The sequence below is a fragment of the Phyllobates terribilis genome, unplaced genomic scaffold, assembly GCF_046119375.1.
Source record: "Phyllobates terribilis strain yellow unplaced genomic scaffold, ASM4611937v1 Scaffold_2__4_contigs__length_985480577, whole genome shotgun sequence".
Lineage (NCBI taxonomy): Eukaryota > Metazoa > Chordata > Amphibia > Anura > Dendrobatidae > Phyllobates > Phyllobates terribilis.
In genome coordinates this window covers 50146577-50163847 of record NW_027362762.1, presented here as the reverse complement: position 1 = coordinate 50163847, position 17271 = coordinate 50146577, and the positions used below count along the sequence as shown (strand labels likewise).

Here is a 17271-nt window from a genome sequence, read left to right as displayed (position 1 = left end):
TCATACATTTCTTTTTTCTGCTGCTTTTTCTGTATCTGCTGATTATTTTTCTTCTGCTGATTTTCTTCTGATTTTTTTTCTTCTGTTGCCGCTTTTTATTTTTATTTTTCTGCTTCTTCTACTTCTGCTGATTCTTTGCATTTGTGCATAAAAAAAAATAGTTTGTGTTAATTGCTATTGTTATTTGTAATACAATTTTTTTTCTGTTACTATGTATTTCTCCTGCTTCTGCTGATTCTTTTTCTGCTTCTGTTACTTCTGCTGCTTCATCTTTTTCTTATTCTTTTTCTGATTCTTCTTCTACTTGTGATTCTTCTGATTCTTCTTCTGATTCTTCTACTTCTGCTGATTCTTCTATTATTGCTGCTGCTTCTTCTTTTTCTGCTGCTTCTTTTTCTGATTCTGCTGCATCTTGTTTGTCTGCTGCATCTTCTGTTTCTGCTGCAGCTTTTTCTGCTTCTGCTACTTTTTCTGCTGCATCTTCTTTTTCTGCTACTTCTTTTACTGATGCTTTTTCTGCTGCTTCTTCTTTTTCTGCATCTGCTACTTCTTTTTCTGCTTCTTTTTCTGCTTCTGCTACTTATTTTTCTGCTGCATCTTTTACTGATGCTTTTTCTGCTGCTTCTTCTTTTTCTGCATCTACTACTTCTTTTTCTGCTTCTTTTTCTGCTTCTTTTTCTAATGCTTCTTTTTCTTTTTCTGCTGCCTTTTCTTCTTTTCAATTGGGATGAGTCTTAGTTTTTATCTACAATGTACAGGCCGCTATCTTATATACTACAACCCCTGGCAAAAATTATGGAATCACCGGGCTCGGAGGATGTTCATTCAGTTGTTTAATGTTGTTGAAAAAAAGCAGATCACAGACATGGCACAAAACTAAAGTCATTTCAAATGGCAACTTTAGGGCTTTAAGAAACACTAGAAGAAATCAAGATGAAACATGTGGTACTCAGTAAGGGTAATTTTTTTCAGACCAAGCAGAAGGAAAAAATTATGGAATCACTCAATTCTGAGGAAAAAATGATGGAATCACCCTGTAAATTTTCATTTCCAAAACTAACACCTGCATCAAATTAGATCTGCTCATTAGTCTGCATCTAAAAATGAGTGATCACACCTTGGAGAGCTTTTGCACCAAGTGGACTGACATGAATCATGGCTCCTACACGAGAGATGTCAATTGAAACAAAGGAGAGGATTATCAAACTCTTAAAAGAAGGTAAATCATCACGCAATGTTGCAAAAGATGTTGGTTGTTCACAGTCAGCTGTGTCTAAAATCTGGACCAAATACAAACATGGGAAGGTTGTTAAAGGCAAACATACTGGTAGACCAAGGAAGACATCAAAGCGTCAAGACCGGAAACTTAAAGCAATATGTCTCCAAAACAGGAAATGCACAACAAAACAAATGAGGAACGAATGGGAGGAAACTGGAGTCAATGTCTGTGACTGAACTGTAAGAAACCGCCTAAAGGAAATGGGATTTACATGCAGAAAAGCTAAACATAAGCCATCATTAACACCTAAACAGAAAAAAACAAGGTTACAATGGGCTAAGGAAAAGCAATCGTGGACTGTGGATGACTGGATGAAAGTCATATTCAGTGATGAATCGTGAATCTGCATTGGGCAAGGTGATGATGCTGGAACTTTTGTTTGGTGCCGTTCCAATGAGATTTATAAAGATGACGGCATGAAGAGAACATACAAATATCCACAGTCATTGATGATATGGGGCTGCATGTCAGGTAAAGGCACTGAGGAGACGGCTGTCATTACATCTTCAATAAATGCCCAAGTTTACATTGATATTTTGGACAGTTTTCTTATCTTATCAATTGAAAGGATGTTTGGGGATGATGACATCATTTTTCAAGATGTTAATGCATCCTGCCATAGAGCAAAAACTGTGAAAACATTCCTTGAAAGAAGACACATAAGGTCAATGTCATGGCCTGCAAATAGTCCGGATCTCAATCCAATTGAAAATCTTTGGTGGAAGTTGAAGAAAATGGTCCATGACAAGGCTCCAACCTGCAAAGCTGATCTGGCAACAGCAATCCGAGAAAGTTGGAGCCAGATTGATGAAGAGTGCTGTTTGTCACTCATTAAGTCCATGCCTCAGAGACTGCAAGCTGTTATTAAAGCCAGAGGTGGTGTAACAAAATACTAGTGATGTATTGGAGTGTTCTTTTGAGTGTTTGTTTTTCATGATTCCATAATTTTTTCCTCAGAATTGAGTGATTCCATAATTTTTTCCCTCTGCTTGGTCTGAAATAAATTACCCTTACTGAGTGCCACATTTTTCATCTTGATTTCTTTTAGTGTTTCTTAAAGCCCTAAAGTTGCCATTTGAAATGACTTTAGTTTTGTGCCATGTCTGTGATCTGCTTTTTTTTCAACAACATTAAACAACTGAATGAACATCCTCCGAGCCCGGTGATTCCATAATTTTTGCCAGGGGTTGTAGTATTCCACAGGTATCTGTTTGTGTAGGCGTTACTTTACCATAACAGGATTTATGGTCAGACATCCCTGGCCTCCTTCAATTGACTGCAGGCTGTCAGGCCACAATCACTTCACAATGATTTTTCATCAAAGGGGAAATGGATTCCCCTCTCTACATAATTCAAAGGGTTAAAAAAAAGTGCACATCAGACCCATAAGAAGGGCATCGGCTGATTGCACAGGTCCATTAGCTGTGGCCGCCTGATTTCGCCATCAATGCAGCAAACACCTGCGTCCTGCCACTTCTAGGCCAAAACGTGATCAATGCCTGAGGCTGCACTACTGAGATGGCAGTGTGTCCTGTTGGAAATATTAGAAAGGACAAACATCTATGACAAAGAAATGAATGAAAAAAAGGAATGAGGACGAGTCGAGGTCTTCGCTATGATTTATAGTTACTGGAGCTTTTTGATTTTCAGGTGGACATGTCCTTTATGCACTTGGCGTTTGACCTTTGGTCTCTTGTTCCTCGCAGGGCATCGGGAACGGTTTACATTGCATTGGATGTGGCAACGGGACAAGAGGTAAAGAATCCATCTCGCTCCTATGGGGTGTAATTGGGGGGGTTGTTTGGCTTTTATGTGACCCCCTATCACCTCCAAACCCGTACCACCCCAACCCCCGCTGTTGATCTGTCCGTCTAGTCATTTGTATGGACCCATGTTTTGTTTTTTGAAGTTCAGTTCTCTCATGGGGCTGGGAATAACCCCGCACCAAGGTCCCTTATTAACCACAAGGTCCTGATCCGAGCGAGCCCCTATTTACTGATCCAATTCCTTAAATTGATTTTGTTTTTCTCGTACAGGTGGCAATTAAGCAGATGAATTTACAACAGCAGCCAAAGAAAGAGTTAATTATTAACGAGATCCTGGTAATGAGGGAAAACAAGAACCCAAACATTGTCAACTACCTTGACAGGTGCGGACATATAGGAGGGGACGAAGGAAGGGACAGATTTCGGGGTTACTTGCATTTCATGTAATGAAGGAGAGAGGAAAGTATCAGCGTGAAGATGGCAGAGAGTCATTGACTTAAAGGGAATTTATTTTTCAATTAAAATTTTCCATATCCCCATCTATGTTAGAAAAATGTTATATATGATCTTGCAGTTTTCTCTCTGACAACTGAGCATTACAACAGACTGACATGTCCTGTACTGTAGAGATCGTTTCTCTGCAGTGTCTTTATCAGAATAGTAACACAGGAAGATGTCAAAGCACCTTTAAATACAGTAGATAACACAAGATCCACCATTCACAAAAGGTGATGTCACAGCTCACCTCCCCCTCCTGTACAATGACTGATAACACCTCTATATATAGTAGAGAACACATGATCCACCATTCACAATAGGTGATGTCACTGCTCACCTCCTCCTATAGAATGACTGATAACACCTCTATATACAGTAGATAACACAGGATCTACCATTCACAATAGGTGATGTCACAGCTCACCTCCTCCTCCTGTACAATGACTGATAACACCTCTATATACAGTAGATAACACAGGACCCACCATTCACAATAGGTGATATCACAGCTCACCTCCTCCTCTGTACAATGACTGATAACCCCTCTATATACAGTAGATAACACAGGATCCACCATTCACAATAGGTGATGTCACAGCTCACCTCCTCCTCCTGTACAATGACTGATAACACCTCTATATACAGTAGATAACACAAGATCCACCATTCACAATAGGTAATGTCACAGCTCACCTCTTCCCCCTCCTGTACAATGACTGATAACCCCTCTATATACAGTAGATAACACAGGATCCACCATTCACTATAGGTGATATCACAGATCACCTCTTCCTCCTGTACAATGACTGATAACACCTCTATATACAGTAGATAACACATGATCCACCACTCACAATAGATGATATCACGGATCACCTCCTCCTCCTCCTCCTGTACAATGACTGATAACACCTCTATATACAGTAGATAACACAGGATCCACCATTCACAATAGATGATGTCACAGCTCACCTCCTCCTCCTGTATAATGACTGAGAACACCTCTATATACAGTAGATAACACAGGATCCACCATTCACTATAGGTGATATCACAGATCACCTCTTCCTCCTGTACAATGACTGATAACACCTCTATATACAGTAGATAACACATGATCCACCACTCACAATAGATGATATCACGGATCACCTCCTCCTCCTCCTCCTGTACAATGACTGATAACACCTCTATATACAGTAGATAACACAGGATCCACCATTCACAATAGATGATGTCACAGCTCACCTCCTCCTCCTGTATAATGACTGAGAACACCTCTATATACAGTAGATAACACATGATCCACCATTCACAATAGATGATATCACGGATCACCTCCTCCTCCTGTACAATGACTGATAACACCTCTATATACAGTAGAGAACACAGGATCCACCATTTACAATAGGTAATGTCACAGCTCACCTCTTCCCCCTCCTGTACAATGACTGATAACCCCTCTATATACAGTAGATAACACAGGTTCCACCATTCACAATAGATGATATCACAGCTCACCTCCTCCTCCTCCTGTACAATGACTAATAGCACCTCTATATACTGTACAATAGATAACACAGGATTCACCATTCACAGTGCTATGTCACAGCTCCCCTCCTCCTCCTTCTGTACAATGATCATATACAAAAAATGAAAATCATGTATCATCTGGTTTAAATGCAATAATTCAATGAAAGATCTAAAGTGATACGTTCCCTTTAAAGGAAACTTAAAGGGGTTGTCCACTTCCAGAAAATCTTGGTCACTGGGTGCACATTGGTGTATAAACCCCCCCCGTTTCCGGGTCACCGCTGAGTCTCCTCTGCTGGTCACGGTGTCTGGTATTGGCCGCCGCTCTGTCGACAGTCGGTGAGCTCAGCGGCTCTGCCAGCGTAGGTGGAACGTTCCCTTACTAAAGGGGTTCTCTCTCTCCTAGAGAATTATATATATTGTTGAGATCTGTTCATTATGACTGGTGGCACTCATGGAGCGTCGCTGTGATTGCAGCTACCTGGTTGGGGAAGAGCTGTGGGTGGTGATGGAGTACCTGGCGGGAGGGTCACTCACGGACGTAGTCACCGAAACCTGCATGGTGGAAGGACAGATCGCAGCGGTGTGCCGAGAGGTGACCGATTTCTTTCCATCCTACTAATCAATGCTTATGAATATGTATCTATTTAATGTATCTATGTTTTCCATGACCGATGTCGTTGTTACATTGCTGGACATTAGGTTCACTTTATGGGGGGGTTTCGCAACGCTCTTTCAGGTGGTGCAGAATCCGCCTCATAAAGACGCTGTTTGAGCATAGAAAAAAGATCTCCACCACAAGTTTGTTAACATCAGTGTGAATATGACAATACCAATCATATTGCCAGGTTATTTTTCATATTCAATGAATGATCGTAAAAACACCCCCCCCTAAAAAAAACAAACAAACAAAACCAGCTAAATTACTTTTTTTTAACCAAATTTTCTTGCAAACAATAAAGTTCTCATACAGGTACGTTGAGTGTGAAATAAAAAGTTGTAACTCTTGGTTGAAAGGGAGGAAAAATCAATAACTTATTAAAGTGTTTATTGGTGCTTATTGCATTTTCCATCTTTTTTTATATAAAAAGTCAAAAATCTTACATTTTTCATACTGGCATTAGACTTTATACTAGACTCATACTTCATGTGCAGAAGACTTCAGCAGTCTCAATATCATCACAGACTTAATTACAATGACTGATAACACCTCTATATACAGTAGATAACACAGGATCCACCATTCACAATAGATGATGTCACAGCTCACCTCCTCCTCCTGTACAATGACTGATAACACCTCTATATACAGTAGATAACACAGGATCCACCATTCACAATAGATGATGTCACAGCTCACCTCCTCCTCCTGTACAATGACTGATAACACCTCTATATACAGTAGATAACACAGGATCCACCATTCACAATAGATGATGTCACAGCTCACCTCCTCCTCCTGTACAATGACTGATAACACCTCTATATACAGTAGATAACACAGGATCCACCATTCACAATAGATGATGTCAGAGCTCACCTCCTCCTCCTGTACAATGACTGATAACACCTCTATATACAGTGGATAACACAGGATCCACCATTCACAATAGGTGATGTCACAGCTCTCCTCCTCCTCCTGTACAATGACTGTTCACACCTCTATATACAGTAGATATCACCTATAGTGAATGGTGGATCCTGTGTTATCTACTGTATATAGAGGTGTGAACAGTCATTGTACAGGAGGAGGAGGAGAGCTGTGACATCACCTATAGTGAATGGTGGATCCTGTGTTATCTACTGTATATAGAGGTGTGAACAGTCATTGTACAGGAGGAGGAGGTGAGCTGTGACATCACCTATAGTGAATGGTGGATCCTGTGTTGTCACAGCTCACCTCCTCCTCCCCATCCTGTACAATGACTGATAACACCTCTATATACAGTAGATGACACAGGATCCACCATTCACAATAGGTGATGTCACAGCTCACCTCCTCCTCCTCCTGTATAATGACTGATAACACCTCTATATACAGTAGATAACACAGGATCCACCATTCACAATAGGTGATGTCACAGCTCACCACCTCCTCCTCCTGTACAATGACTGATAACACCTCTATATACAGTAGATAACACAGGATCCACCGTTCACAATAGGTGATGTCACAGCTCACCTCCTCCTGTACAATGACTGATAACACCTCTATATACAGTAGATGACACAGGATCCACCATTCACAATAGGTGATATCACAGCTCACCTCCTCCTCCTCCTGAACAATGACTGATAACACCTCTATATACAGTAGATAACACAGGATCCACCATTCACAATAGGTGATATCACAGCTCACCTCCTCCTCCTCCTGTACAATGACTGATAACACAATATTATTATTATTTTATTTTTATTATATAGATTTGAAAATCTTGTTTTTTTTAAATTTAACATAAAACCTAATTTAAACGCTGGTAATTTTTTTATGCCAAATTCCCTTAGATTATATGTGTGCTGATTTGACCACCATCTCCCCGGGAGTCTCTGGGCCACAGATGAGATTACCGGGGGCTTTTGCGGGTTATCGAGTGTTGATATGTAATAGGCTGTATCTCTGCTCGGTGATGGGAATAAACGCGTCTGTCCCGGCTGCACAATGTGAACTGTCCTCTCTTCTCTGCAGTGTCTTCAGGCTTTAGAATTCCTGCACTCCAACCAAGTCATCCACCGGGATATAAAGAGCGACAACATCCTGCTGGGCATGGACGGGTCCGTGAAGCTAAGTATGTGCCTGCTGGCTGCACCATAGTGCTGGGAGAGGGAGAGCCTGTGCCCTGGGAGCTAACACTCTAATTTTCCTATCACAATTAAACACATTTTGGCTGCGGCCATAAATACAAAGCAACAGGAAATTTTGACTTATTGATAAAGTGTTTAACAACAGGCGGCATTATTATATGAATACTGTGTCTTCTTCTAGCGGACTTTGGGTTTTGTGCTCAGATCACCCCCGAACAAAGTAAGCGCAGCACAATGGTCGGCACTCCATACTGGATGGCGCCTGAAGTGGTGACCCGCAAAGCTTACGGCCCGAAAGTGGATATCTGGTCTCTGGGGATCATGGCCATAGAAATGGTGGAGGGGGAGCCGCCATACCTAAATGAGAATCCTCTCCGAGTAAGTGATGCTGTGTATTATAGTAGTTATATTCTTGTACATAGGAGCAGTATTATAGTAGTTATATTCTTGTACATAGGAGCAGTATTATAGTAGTTATATTCTTGTATATAGGAGCAGTATTATAGTAGTTATATTCTTGTACATAGGAGCAGTATTATAGTAGTTATATTCTTGTACATAGGAGCAGTATTATAGTAGTTATATTCTTGTACATAGGAGCAGTATTATAGTAGTTATATTCTTGTACATAGGGGCAGTATTATAGTAGTTATATTCTTGTACATAGGGGGCAGTATTATAGTAGTTATATTCTTGTACATAGGAGCAGTATTATAGTAGTTATATTCTTGTACATATGGGGCAGTATTATAGTAGTTATATTCCTGTACATAGGGGCCAGTATTATAGTAGTTATATTCTTGTACATAGGGGGCAGTATTATAGTAGTTATATTCTTGTACATAGGGGGCAGTATTATAGTAGTTATATTCCTGTACATAGGAGCAGTATTATAGTAGTTATATTCTTGTACATAGGGGACAGTATTATAGTAGTTATATTCTTGTACATAGGGGGCAGTATTATAGTAGTTATATTCTTGTACATAGGAGCAGTATTATAGTAGTTATATTCTTGTACATAGGGGCAGTATTATAGTAGTTATATTCTTGTACATAGGAGCAGTATTATAGTAGTTATATTCTTGTACATAGGGGCAGTATTATAGTAGTTATATTCTTGTACATAGGGACAGTATTATAGTAGTTATATTCTTGTACATAGGAGCAGTATTATAGTAGTTATATTCTTGTACATAGGAGCAGTATTATAGTAGTTATATTCTTGTACAAAGGGGCAGTATTATAGTAGTTATATTCTTGTATATAGGTGGCAGTATTATACACAGTGTTCCAAATTATTATGCAAAAAGTGTTTAGGAGTGATAAGGTAAGAATTTGTTTGTTTGTCAGTTAAACTCATTGATGGTGATGTGTGTCAGGGCTCTTTATATCACTGTAAGCAATTGCAGACACCTGTGCTAATTAGTTTGGCAGGTGTGTCCAATGAAAGTCAAGACTACTTAAGAAGGCTCTCTCACATTATTAAGCAGCCTACATTTTCTGCCAAAATGGGAAAGAAAAAGGATGTGTCGGCTGCTGAGAAGCAACAAATTGTGGAGTGTTTAGGTCAAGGCATGACTACAATCAGCATTGCCAAGACACTTCATCCTGATCATCGCACAATCAAGAAGTATGTAGCTGATTCACAGTACACACGTGTGCGTGCTGATAAGGGAAAATTGAGGACTCTTTCCTACAGGCAATTACGTCAGGTTAAAAGAGCAGCTGCAAAAAAGCCTTGTCATAGCAGCAGACAAGTTTTTGAAGCTGCTGGTGCCTCCAACGTCCCCCGAACAACAAGATGCAGGGTCCTTCAGAGGTTTGCAGCTGTGCATACGCCATCCTGTCGACCTCCTCTATCCACTGCACACAAGCAGAAACGGCTCCAGTGGGCCAAACAATACATGAAGACTGATTTCAAAACTGTTTTGTTCACGGATGAGTGCCGTGCAGCGCTCGATGGTCCAGATGGATGGAGTGGAGGATGGCTGGTTGATGGACACCCCACGCAAACACGGCTACGGCGCCAACAAGGAGGAGGTGGAGTAATGTTTTGGGCTGGAATTATGGGGAGAGAGATTGTCGGCTCTTTTAGGATCCCTGAAGGCGCTAAAGATGAACTCCATAATGTATGTTGAGTTTCTCAAACAGCACTTCCTTCCATGGTTCAAGAAGAAGAACCGTGTATTTCACAGCAAGATCATTTCATGCATGATAATGCCCCGTCTCATGCTGCACATAACACATCTGCATCTCTGGCTGATATGGGCATAAAAGGGGACAAACTTATGGTGTGGCACCCATGCTCCCCTGACCTCAACCCCATTCAGAACCTTTGGAGCATCATTAAAAGGAGTGTCTATGATGGCGGGAGGCAGTTCACATCTAAGCAACAGCTCTGGGAGGGTATTCTGTCCTCATGCAAAACAATTGAAGCAGAAACCATCCAAAACCTGACAAATTCAATGGACGAGAGAGTTCAGAAGCTCCTTTCGAACAAGCGGTCCTATGTGCAAATGTAACATCACCTTGAATAAAGTTTTGAGTTGAAAACTGTCTGATTTCAGTTTGTAATAACCTGCTAATGCTTATAATTTCAAAAATGACCATTTTTTTGTTCTTTATTAAAATGAAAAGGTTGAAAACTCTGCTGTGCATAATAATTTGGAACATGCATTTTGAGTGCAGTTTGAGTGTTTTATTTTTTAAAAAATATCCTGTTATCATAGGCAGTTTGTACAAAAACCTTTCAATTGTACTCTAATAGTTATTTGACTGGAAAATTACAATGACTGCAATTCATATAGGAAATTTGGGAAAATATGAGAATATATTATTTGCATAATAATTTGGAACACAGTATAGTAGTTATATTCTTGTACATAGAGGGCAGTATTATAGTAGTTATATTCTTGTACATAGGAGCAGTATTATAGTAGTTATATTCTTGTATATAGAGGGCAGTATTATAGTAGTTATATTCTTGTACATAGGGGGCAGTATTATAGTAGTTATATTCTTGTACATAGGGAGCAGTATTATAGTAGTTATATTCTTGTACATAGGAGCAGGATTATAGTAGTTATATTCTTGTACATAGGAGCAGTATTATAGTAGTTATATTCTTGTACATAGGAGCAGTATTATAGTAGTTATATTCTTGTACATAGGAGCAGTATTATAGTAGTTATATTCTTGTACATAGGAGCAGTATTATAGTAGTTATATTCTTGTACATAGGAGCAGTATTATAGTAGTTATATTCTTGTACATAGGAGCAGTATTATAGTAGTTATATTCTTGTACATAGGAGCAGTATTATAGTAGTTATATTCTTGTACATAGAGGGCAGTATTATAGTAGTTATATTCTTGTACATAGGAGCAGTATTATAGTAGTTATATTCTTGTACATAGGAGCAGTATTATAGTAGTTATATTCTTGTACATAGGAGCAGTATTATAGTAGTTATATTCTTGTACATAGAGGGCAGTATTATAGTAGTTATATTCTTGTACATAGAGGGCAGTATTATAGTAGTTATATTCTTGTACATAGGGGGCAGTATTATAGTAGTTATATTCTTGTATATAGGAGCAGTATTATAGTAGTTATATTCTTGTACATAGGGAGCAGTATTATAGTAGTTATATTCTTGTACATAGGGGGCAGTATTATAGTAGTTATATTCTTGTATATAGGGGCAGTATTATAGTAGTTATATTCTTGTATATAGGAGCAGTATTATAGTAGTTATATTCTTGTACATAGGGGCAGTATTATAGTAGTTATATTCTTGTATATAGGGAGCAGTATTATAGTAGTTATATTCTTGTACATAGGAGCAGTATTATAGTAGTTATATTCTTGTATATAGGGGCAGTATTATAGTAGTTATATTCTTGTATATAGGGGCAGTATTATAGTAGTTATATTCTTATACATAGAAGCAGTATTATAGTAGTTATATTCTTGTATATAGAGGGCAGTATTATAGTAGTTATATTCTTGTACATAGGAGCAGTATTATAGTAGTTATATTCCTGTACATAGGAGCAGTATTATAGTTATACTCTTGTACATAGGGGCAGTATTATAGTAGTTATATTCTTGTACATAGGAGCAGTATTATAGTAGTTATATTCTTGTACATAGGAGCAGTATTATAGTAGTTATATTCTTGTACATAGGAGCAGTATTATAGTAGTTATATTCTTGTACATAGGAGCAGTATTATAGTAGTTATATTCTTGTACATAGGAGCAGTATTATAGTAGTTATATTCTTGTACATAGGAGCAGTATTATAGTAGTTATATTCTTGTACATAGGAGCAGTATTATAGTAGTTATATTCTTGTACATAGGAGCAGTATTATAGTAGTTATATTCTTGTACATAGAGGGCAGTATTATAGTAGTTATATTCTTGTACATAGGAGCAGTATTATAGTAGTTATATTCTTGTACATAGGAGCAGTATTATAGTAGTTATATTCTTGTACATAGGAGCAGTATTATAGTAGTTATATTCTTGTACATAGAGGGCAGTATTATAGTAGTTATATTCTTGTACATAGGGGGCAGTATTATAGTAGTTATATTCTTGTACATAGGGGCAGTATTATAGTAGTTATATTCTTGTACATAGGGGCAGTATTATAGTAGTTATATTCTTGTACATAGGAGCAGTATTATAGTAGTTATATTCTTGTACATAGAGGGCAGTATTATAGTAGTTATATTCTTGTACATAGGAGCAGTATTATAGTAGTTATATTCTTGTACATAACAGTATTATAGTAGTTATATTCTTGTACATAGGGGGCAGTATTATAGTAGTTATATTCTTGTACATAGGGGGCAGTATTATAGTAGTTATATTCTTGTACATAGGAGGCAGTATTATAGTAGTTATATTCTTGTACATAGGGAGCAGTATTATAGTAGTTATATTCTTGTACATAGGGGCAGTATTATAGTAGTTATATTCTTGTACATAGGGGCAGGATTATAGTAGTTATATTCTTGTACATAGGAGCAGGATTATAGTAGTTATATTCTTGTATATAGGAGCAGTATTATAGTAGTTATATTCTTGTATATAGGGGCAGTATTATAGTAGTTATATTCTTGTACATAGGGGCAGTATTATAGTAGTTATATTCTTGTACATAGGGGCAGTATTATAGTAGTTATATTCTTGTACATAGGAGCAGTATTATAGTTATACTCTTGTACATAGGGGCAGTATTATAGTAGTTATATTCTTGTACATAGGAGCAGTATTATAGTAGTTATATTCTTGTACATAGGAGCAGTATTATAGTAGTTATATTCCTGTACATAGGAGGCAGTATTATAGTAGTGATACTCTTGTACATAGGGGCAGTATTGTAGTAGTTATATTCTTGTACATAGGAGCAGTGTTGTAGTAGCTATATTCTTGTACATAGGGGCAGTATTATAGTAGTTATATTCTTGTACATAGGAGCAGTATTATAGTAGTTATATTCTTGTACATAGGAGCAGTATTATAGTAGTTATATTCTTGTACATAGGAGCAGTATTATAGTAGTTATATTCTTGTACATAGAGGGCAGTATTATAGTAGTTATATTCTTGTACATAGGGGCAGTGCTATAGTAGTTATATTCTTATACATAGGGGGCAGTATTATAGTAGTTATATTCTTGTACATAGGGGGCAGTATTATAGTAGTTATATTCTTGTACATAGGAGCAGTATTATAGTAGTTATATTCTTGTACATAACAGTATTATAGTAGTTATATTCTTGTACATAGGGGGCAGTATTATAGTAGTTATATTCTTGTACATAGGGGGCAGTATTATAGTAGTTATATTCTTGTACATAGGGGCAGTATTATAGTAGTTATATTCTTGTACATAGGAGCAGTATTATAGTAGTTATATTCTTGTACATAGGAGCAGTATTATAGTAGTTATATTCTTGTACATAGAGGGCAGTATTATAGTAGTTATATTCTTGTACATAGGAGCCGTATTATAGTAGTTATATTCTTGTACATAGAGGGCAGTATTATAGTAGTTATATTCTTGTACATAGGGGGCAGTATTATAGTAGTTATATTCTTGTACATAGGGGGCAGTATTATAGTAGTTATATTCTTGTACATAGGGAGCAGTATTATAGTAGTTATATTCTTGTACATAGGGGCAGTATTATAGTAGTTATATTCTTGTACATAGGGGCAGTATTATAGTAGTTATATTCTTGTACATAGGGGCAGTATTATAGTAGTTATATTCTTGTACATAGGAGCAGTATTATAGTAGTTATATTCTTGTATATAGGAGCAGTATTATAGTAGTTATATTCTTGTACATAGGGGGCAGTATTATAGTAGTTATATTCTTGTACATAGGAGCAGTATTATAGTAGTAATATTCTTGTATATAGGGGCAGTATTATAGTAGTTATATTCTTGTACATAGGAGCAGTATTATAGTACTTATATTCTTGTACATAGGGGCAGTCTTATAGTAGTTATAATCTTGTACATAGGAGCAGTATTATAGTAGTTATATTCTTGTACATAGGAGCAGTATTATAGTTATACTCTTGTACATAGGGGCAGTATTATAGTAGTTATATTCTTGTACATAGGAGCAGTATTATAGTAGTTATATTCTTGTACATAGGAGCAGTATTATAGTAGTTATATTCTTGTATATAGGAGCAGTATTATAGTAGTTATATTCTTGTACATAGGGAGCAGTATTATAGTAGTTATATTCTTGTACATAGGGGGCAGTATTATAGTAGTTATAGTCTTGTACATAGGAGCGGTATTATAGTAGTTATATTCTTGTACATAGGAGCGGTATTATAGTAGTTATATTCCTGTACATAGGAGGCAGTATTATAGTAGTTATACTCTTGTACATAGGGGCAGTATTGTAGTAGTTATATTCTTGTACATAGGAGCAGTGTTGTAGTAGCTATATTCTTGTACATAGGGGCAGTATTATAGTAGTTATATTCTTGTATATAGAGGGCAGTATTATAGTTGATATATTCTTGTACATAGGGGCAGTATTATAGTAGTTATATTCTTGTACATAGGGGGCAGTATTATAGTAGTTATATTCTTGTACATAGGGGGCAGTATTATAGTAGTTATAATCTTGTACATAGGAGCAGTATTATAGTAGTTATATTCTTGTACATAGGAGCAGTATTATAGTAGTTATATTCTTGTACATAGGGGGCAGTATTATAGTAGTTATATTCTTGTACATAGGAGCAGTATTTTAGTAGTTATATTCTTGTATATAGGGGCAGTATTATAGTAGTTATATTCTTGTACATAGGGAGCAGTATTATAGTAGTTATATTCTTGTACATAGGGGCAGTATTATAGTAGTTATATTCTTGTACATAGGGGGCAGTATTATAGTAGTTATTTTCTTGTATATAGGGGCAGTATTATAGTAGTTATATTCTTGTATATAGGGGCAGTATTTGTTCGGACACCTGATGGCAGATTGCGAGTGTTTCTTCACCTGTGACTTTGTATACAGGCACTTTACCTTATTGCTACTAATGGGACTCCAGAACTGCAGGAGCCGGAGAAGTTGTCTGTTACTTTCAAGGACTTTCTGAATCAATGCCTGGAGATGGATGTGGAGAAGAGAGGATCAGCCATAGATCTCTTGCAGGTGAGCTTTTGCTCTGGTAATAATATATAGTATTTTTTAGTATTTCTCCGCTGTGTACGATCGCCTGCATTCTGGATTAGTCTTTGTGCAGATTTGCAGTGGGGGAGGCTGGGTTCGCTCTCTGTGTGGGGCAGGATGCTTGGCTTTCCTTCCTCCGGCCATATTGCATTGAGCAGGTGGCTTCTCCTGCAGAACGGCTTGTGTTCTGGTGACTGACGGGAGCGCTGAGCTCATCACATATAAATAGATCCTCCATGAGAGAGATACAGAACACGGCACACTCCACAACCTGCAATTGCAGTGACTGAAGTGCAGGTGTAGGGGGCAGCAGAGGGGTTGGACAGTTTGGCACGGCCCGAGGTAGGTGGGGGTGGAATAGCCGGGGAACTACAGCATCATTTTCTTGGGAACATTTCCACTTTGAATATTTTCTTCACTCTTGTGCTGATCTTAGGTTGCATTTTGTTTTCTACTCCGGCCACATCCAAAGCTGCATTCATATCCGCTAAGCTGAAATATTATTGGACCCTTGTCCATTTTCTGGTTTATTCATTGCACTCATTACCATGTGGTTCAGTAGCGTATGCTCTGCACAAACGCACCTGACCTGCAGGGGGCATCGTTCAGTTGTACAGCTGTGGAATTGTAAGTGCCGCTTTGGTTGTGAATGGAGTATAGGGTTGTGTTCTGTCCTGTCCATTTTCATGTCCCCATTCTTTCTTGGACAGCACCCGTTCCTGAAGACGGCCGAACCCCTCTCCAGCCTCACACACCTCATCATCGCAAGTAAAGAGGCGGCCAAGAAGAACCACTAAGTAACGGGACTCGTTGGTGTGTGGACTCACGGGGGAGATGTAGTCGCCCCTTGCGCTGGTTCCCGTCCGGAGCTGCGAGCGCAGAACCTGCGGCCGATCCCTGGACTGTAACAGACTGGACTATGAGCGACGTTTATATGGGACGACGATCGGAACAAGTTTATAGAAGTTGTTTTTTTTATTTTAAATAATTTGGTGTTTTGACGATTTAATAATGTGAATAAATGAAACCTCTTGTTCTCTCGTTCTTTAAATGAGTTGTGGGGCGAGTTGTATCTGCAGGTTCTCGGCATGGAGACTCTGTGACTTAAAGGGGTTCTCTGGGATTTTTCAGAAGCAGAAAGGATCGAGTTATTAGTACAGCAGAGTTATTAAAAGCTTCACTCTGGTCCTAAAAATGAAATTTCACAGATACTCTGTGCACTATGGATCTTTATCACCCCATGGTACTGGGCTGGACAAAGCCATGCCCCTTCTGACATCACTTCCTGCTTGGCTGAAGCCGTATCTTACTGGTTCCTGTTGTCGCCGCCTCCTGTATACATTCTCTACTCCCTTTTAACTATTTCCTTTTGCATTTGGAGCTGAAATCCGAGAACTTGGCCTGAAATTGAGCTGAAGGATCCCGGTATTACCAATCGTATACACAGATCCCTTTACACGGGGCGGCAAAACAGGAAGTGTGCGAGCTGAAGCTTCATCCAATGGCTGCAGAGCAGGAAGTGATGTCAGCGTGAGAAGGGGCCTGGCTTCAGCAGTTTCTCAATCCCGAGGAGGAAAAGGGATCCATACTTTCAGGCTGTGGACTTGCGAGGACAGTGCTGAGAGATGGCCAGGGTCTGCAGCATGTGGTGGGGAGAGGCTGCCTGG

The 17271-nt window shown here is 38.5% G+C and overlaps 1 protein-coding gene across 1 annotated transcript in view; it reads left to right on the top strand.

Annotated features, from left to right (window-relative positions):
* The window catches only part of PAK1 (p21 (RAC1) activated kinase 1), a 71841-nt gene extending 55200 nt beyond the window's left edge, over positions 1-16641 (top strand). The window contains exons 9-15 of the mRNA XM_073661669.1: positions 2986-3034; positions 3316-3428; positions 5554-5671; positions 7766-7865; positions 8063-8259; positions 15449-15586; positions 16315-16641. Coding sequence (XP_073517770.1) covers positions 2986-3034; positions 3316-3428; positions 5554-5671; positions 7766-7865; positions 8063-8259; positions 15449-15586; positions 16315-16401 — 802 coding nt within the window. The 3' untranslated portion in view covers positions 16402-16641. The remainder of the gene's footprint in view (positions 1-2985; positions 3035-3315; positions 3429-5553; positions 5672-7765; positions 7866-8062; positions 8260-15448; positions 15587-16314) is intronic.
* Positions 16642-17271: the final 630 nt, after the last annotated feature.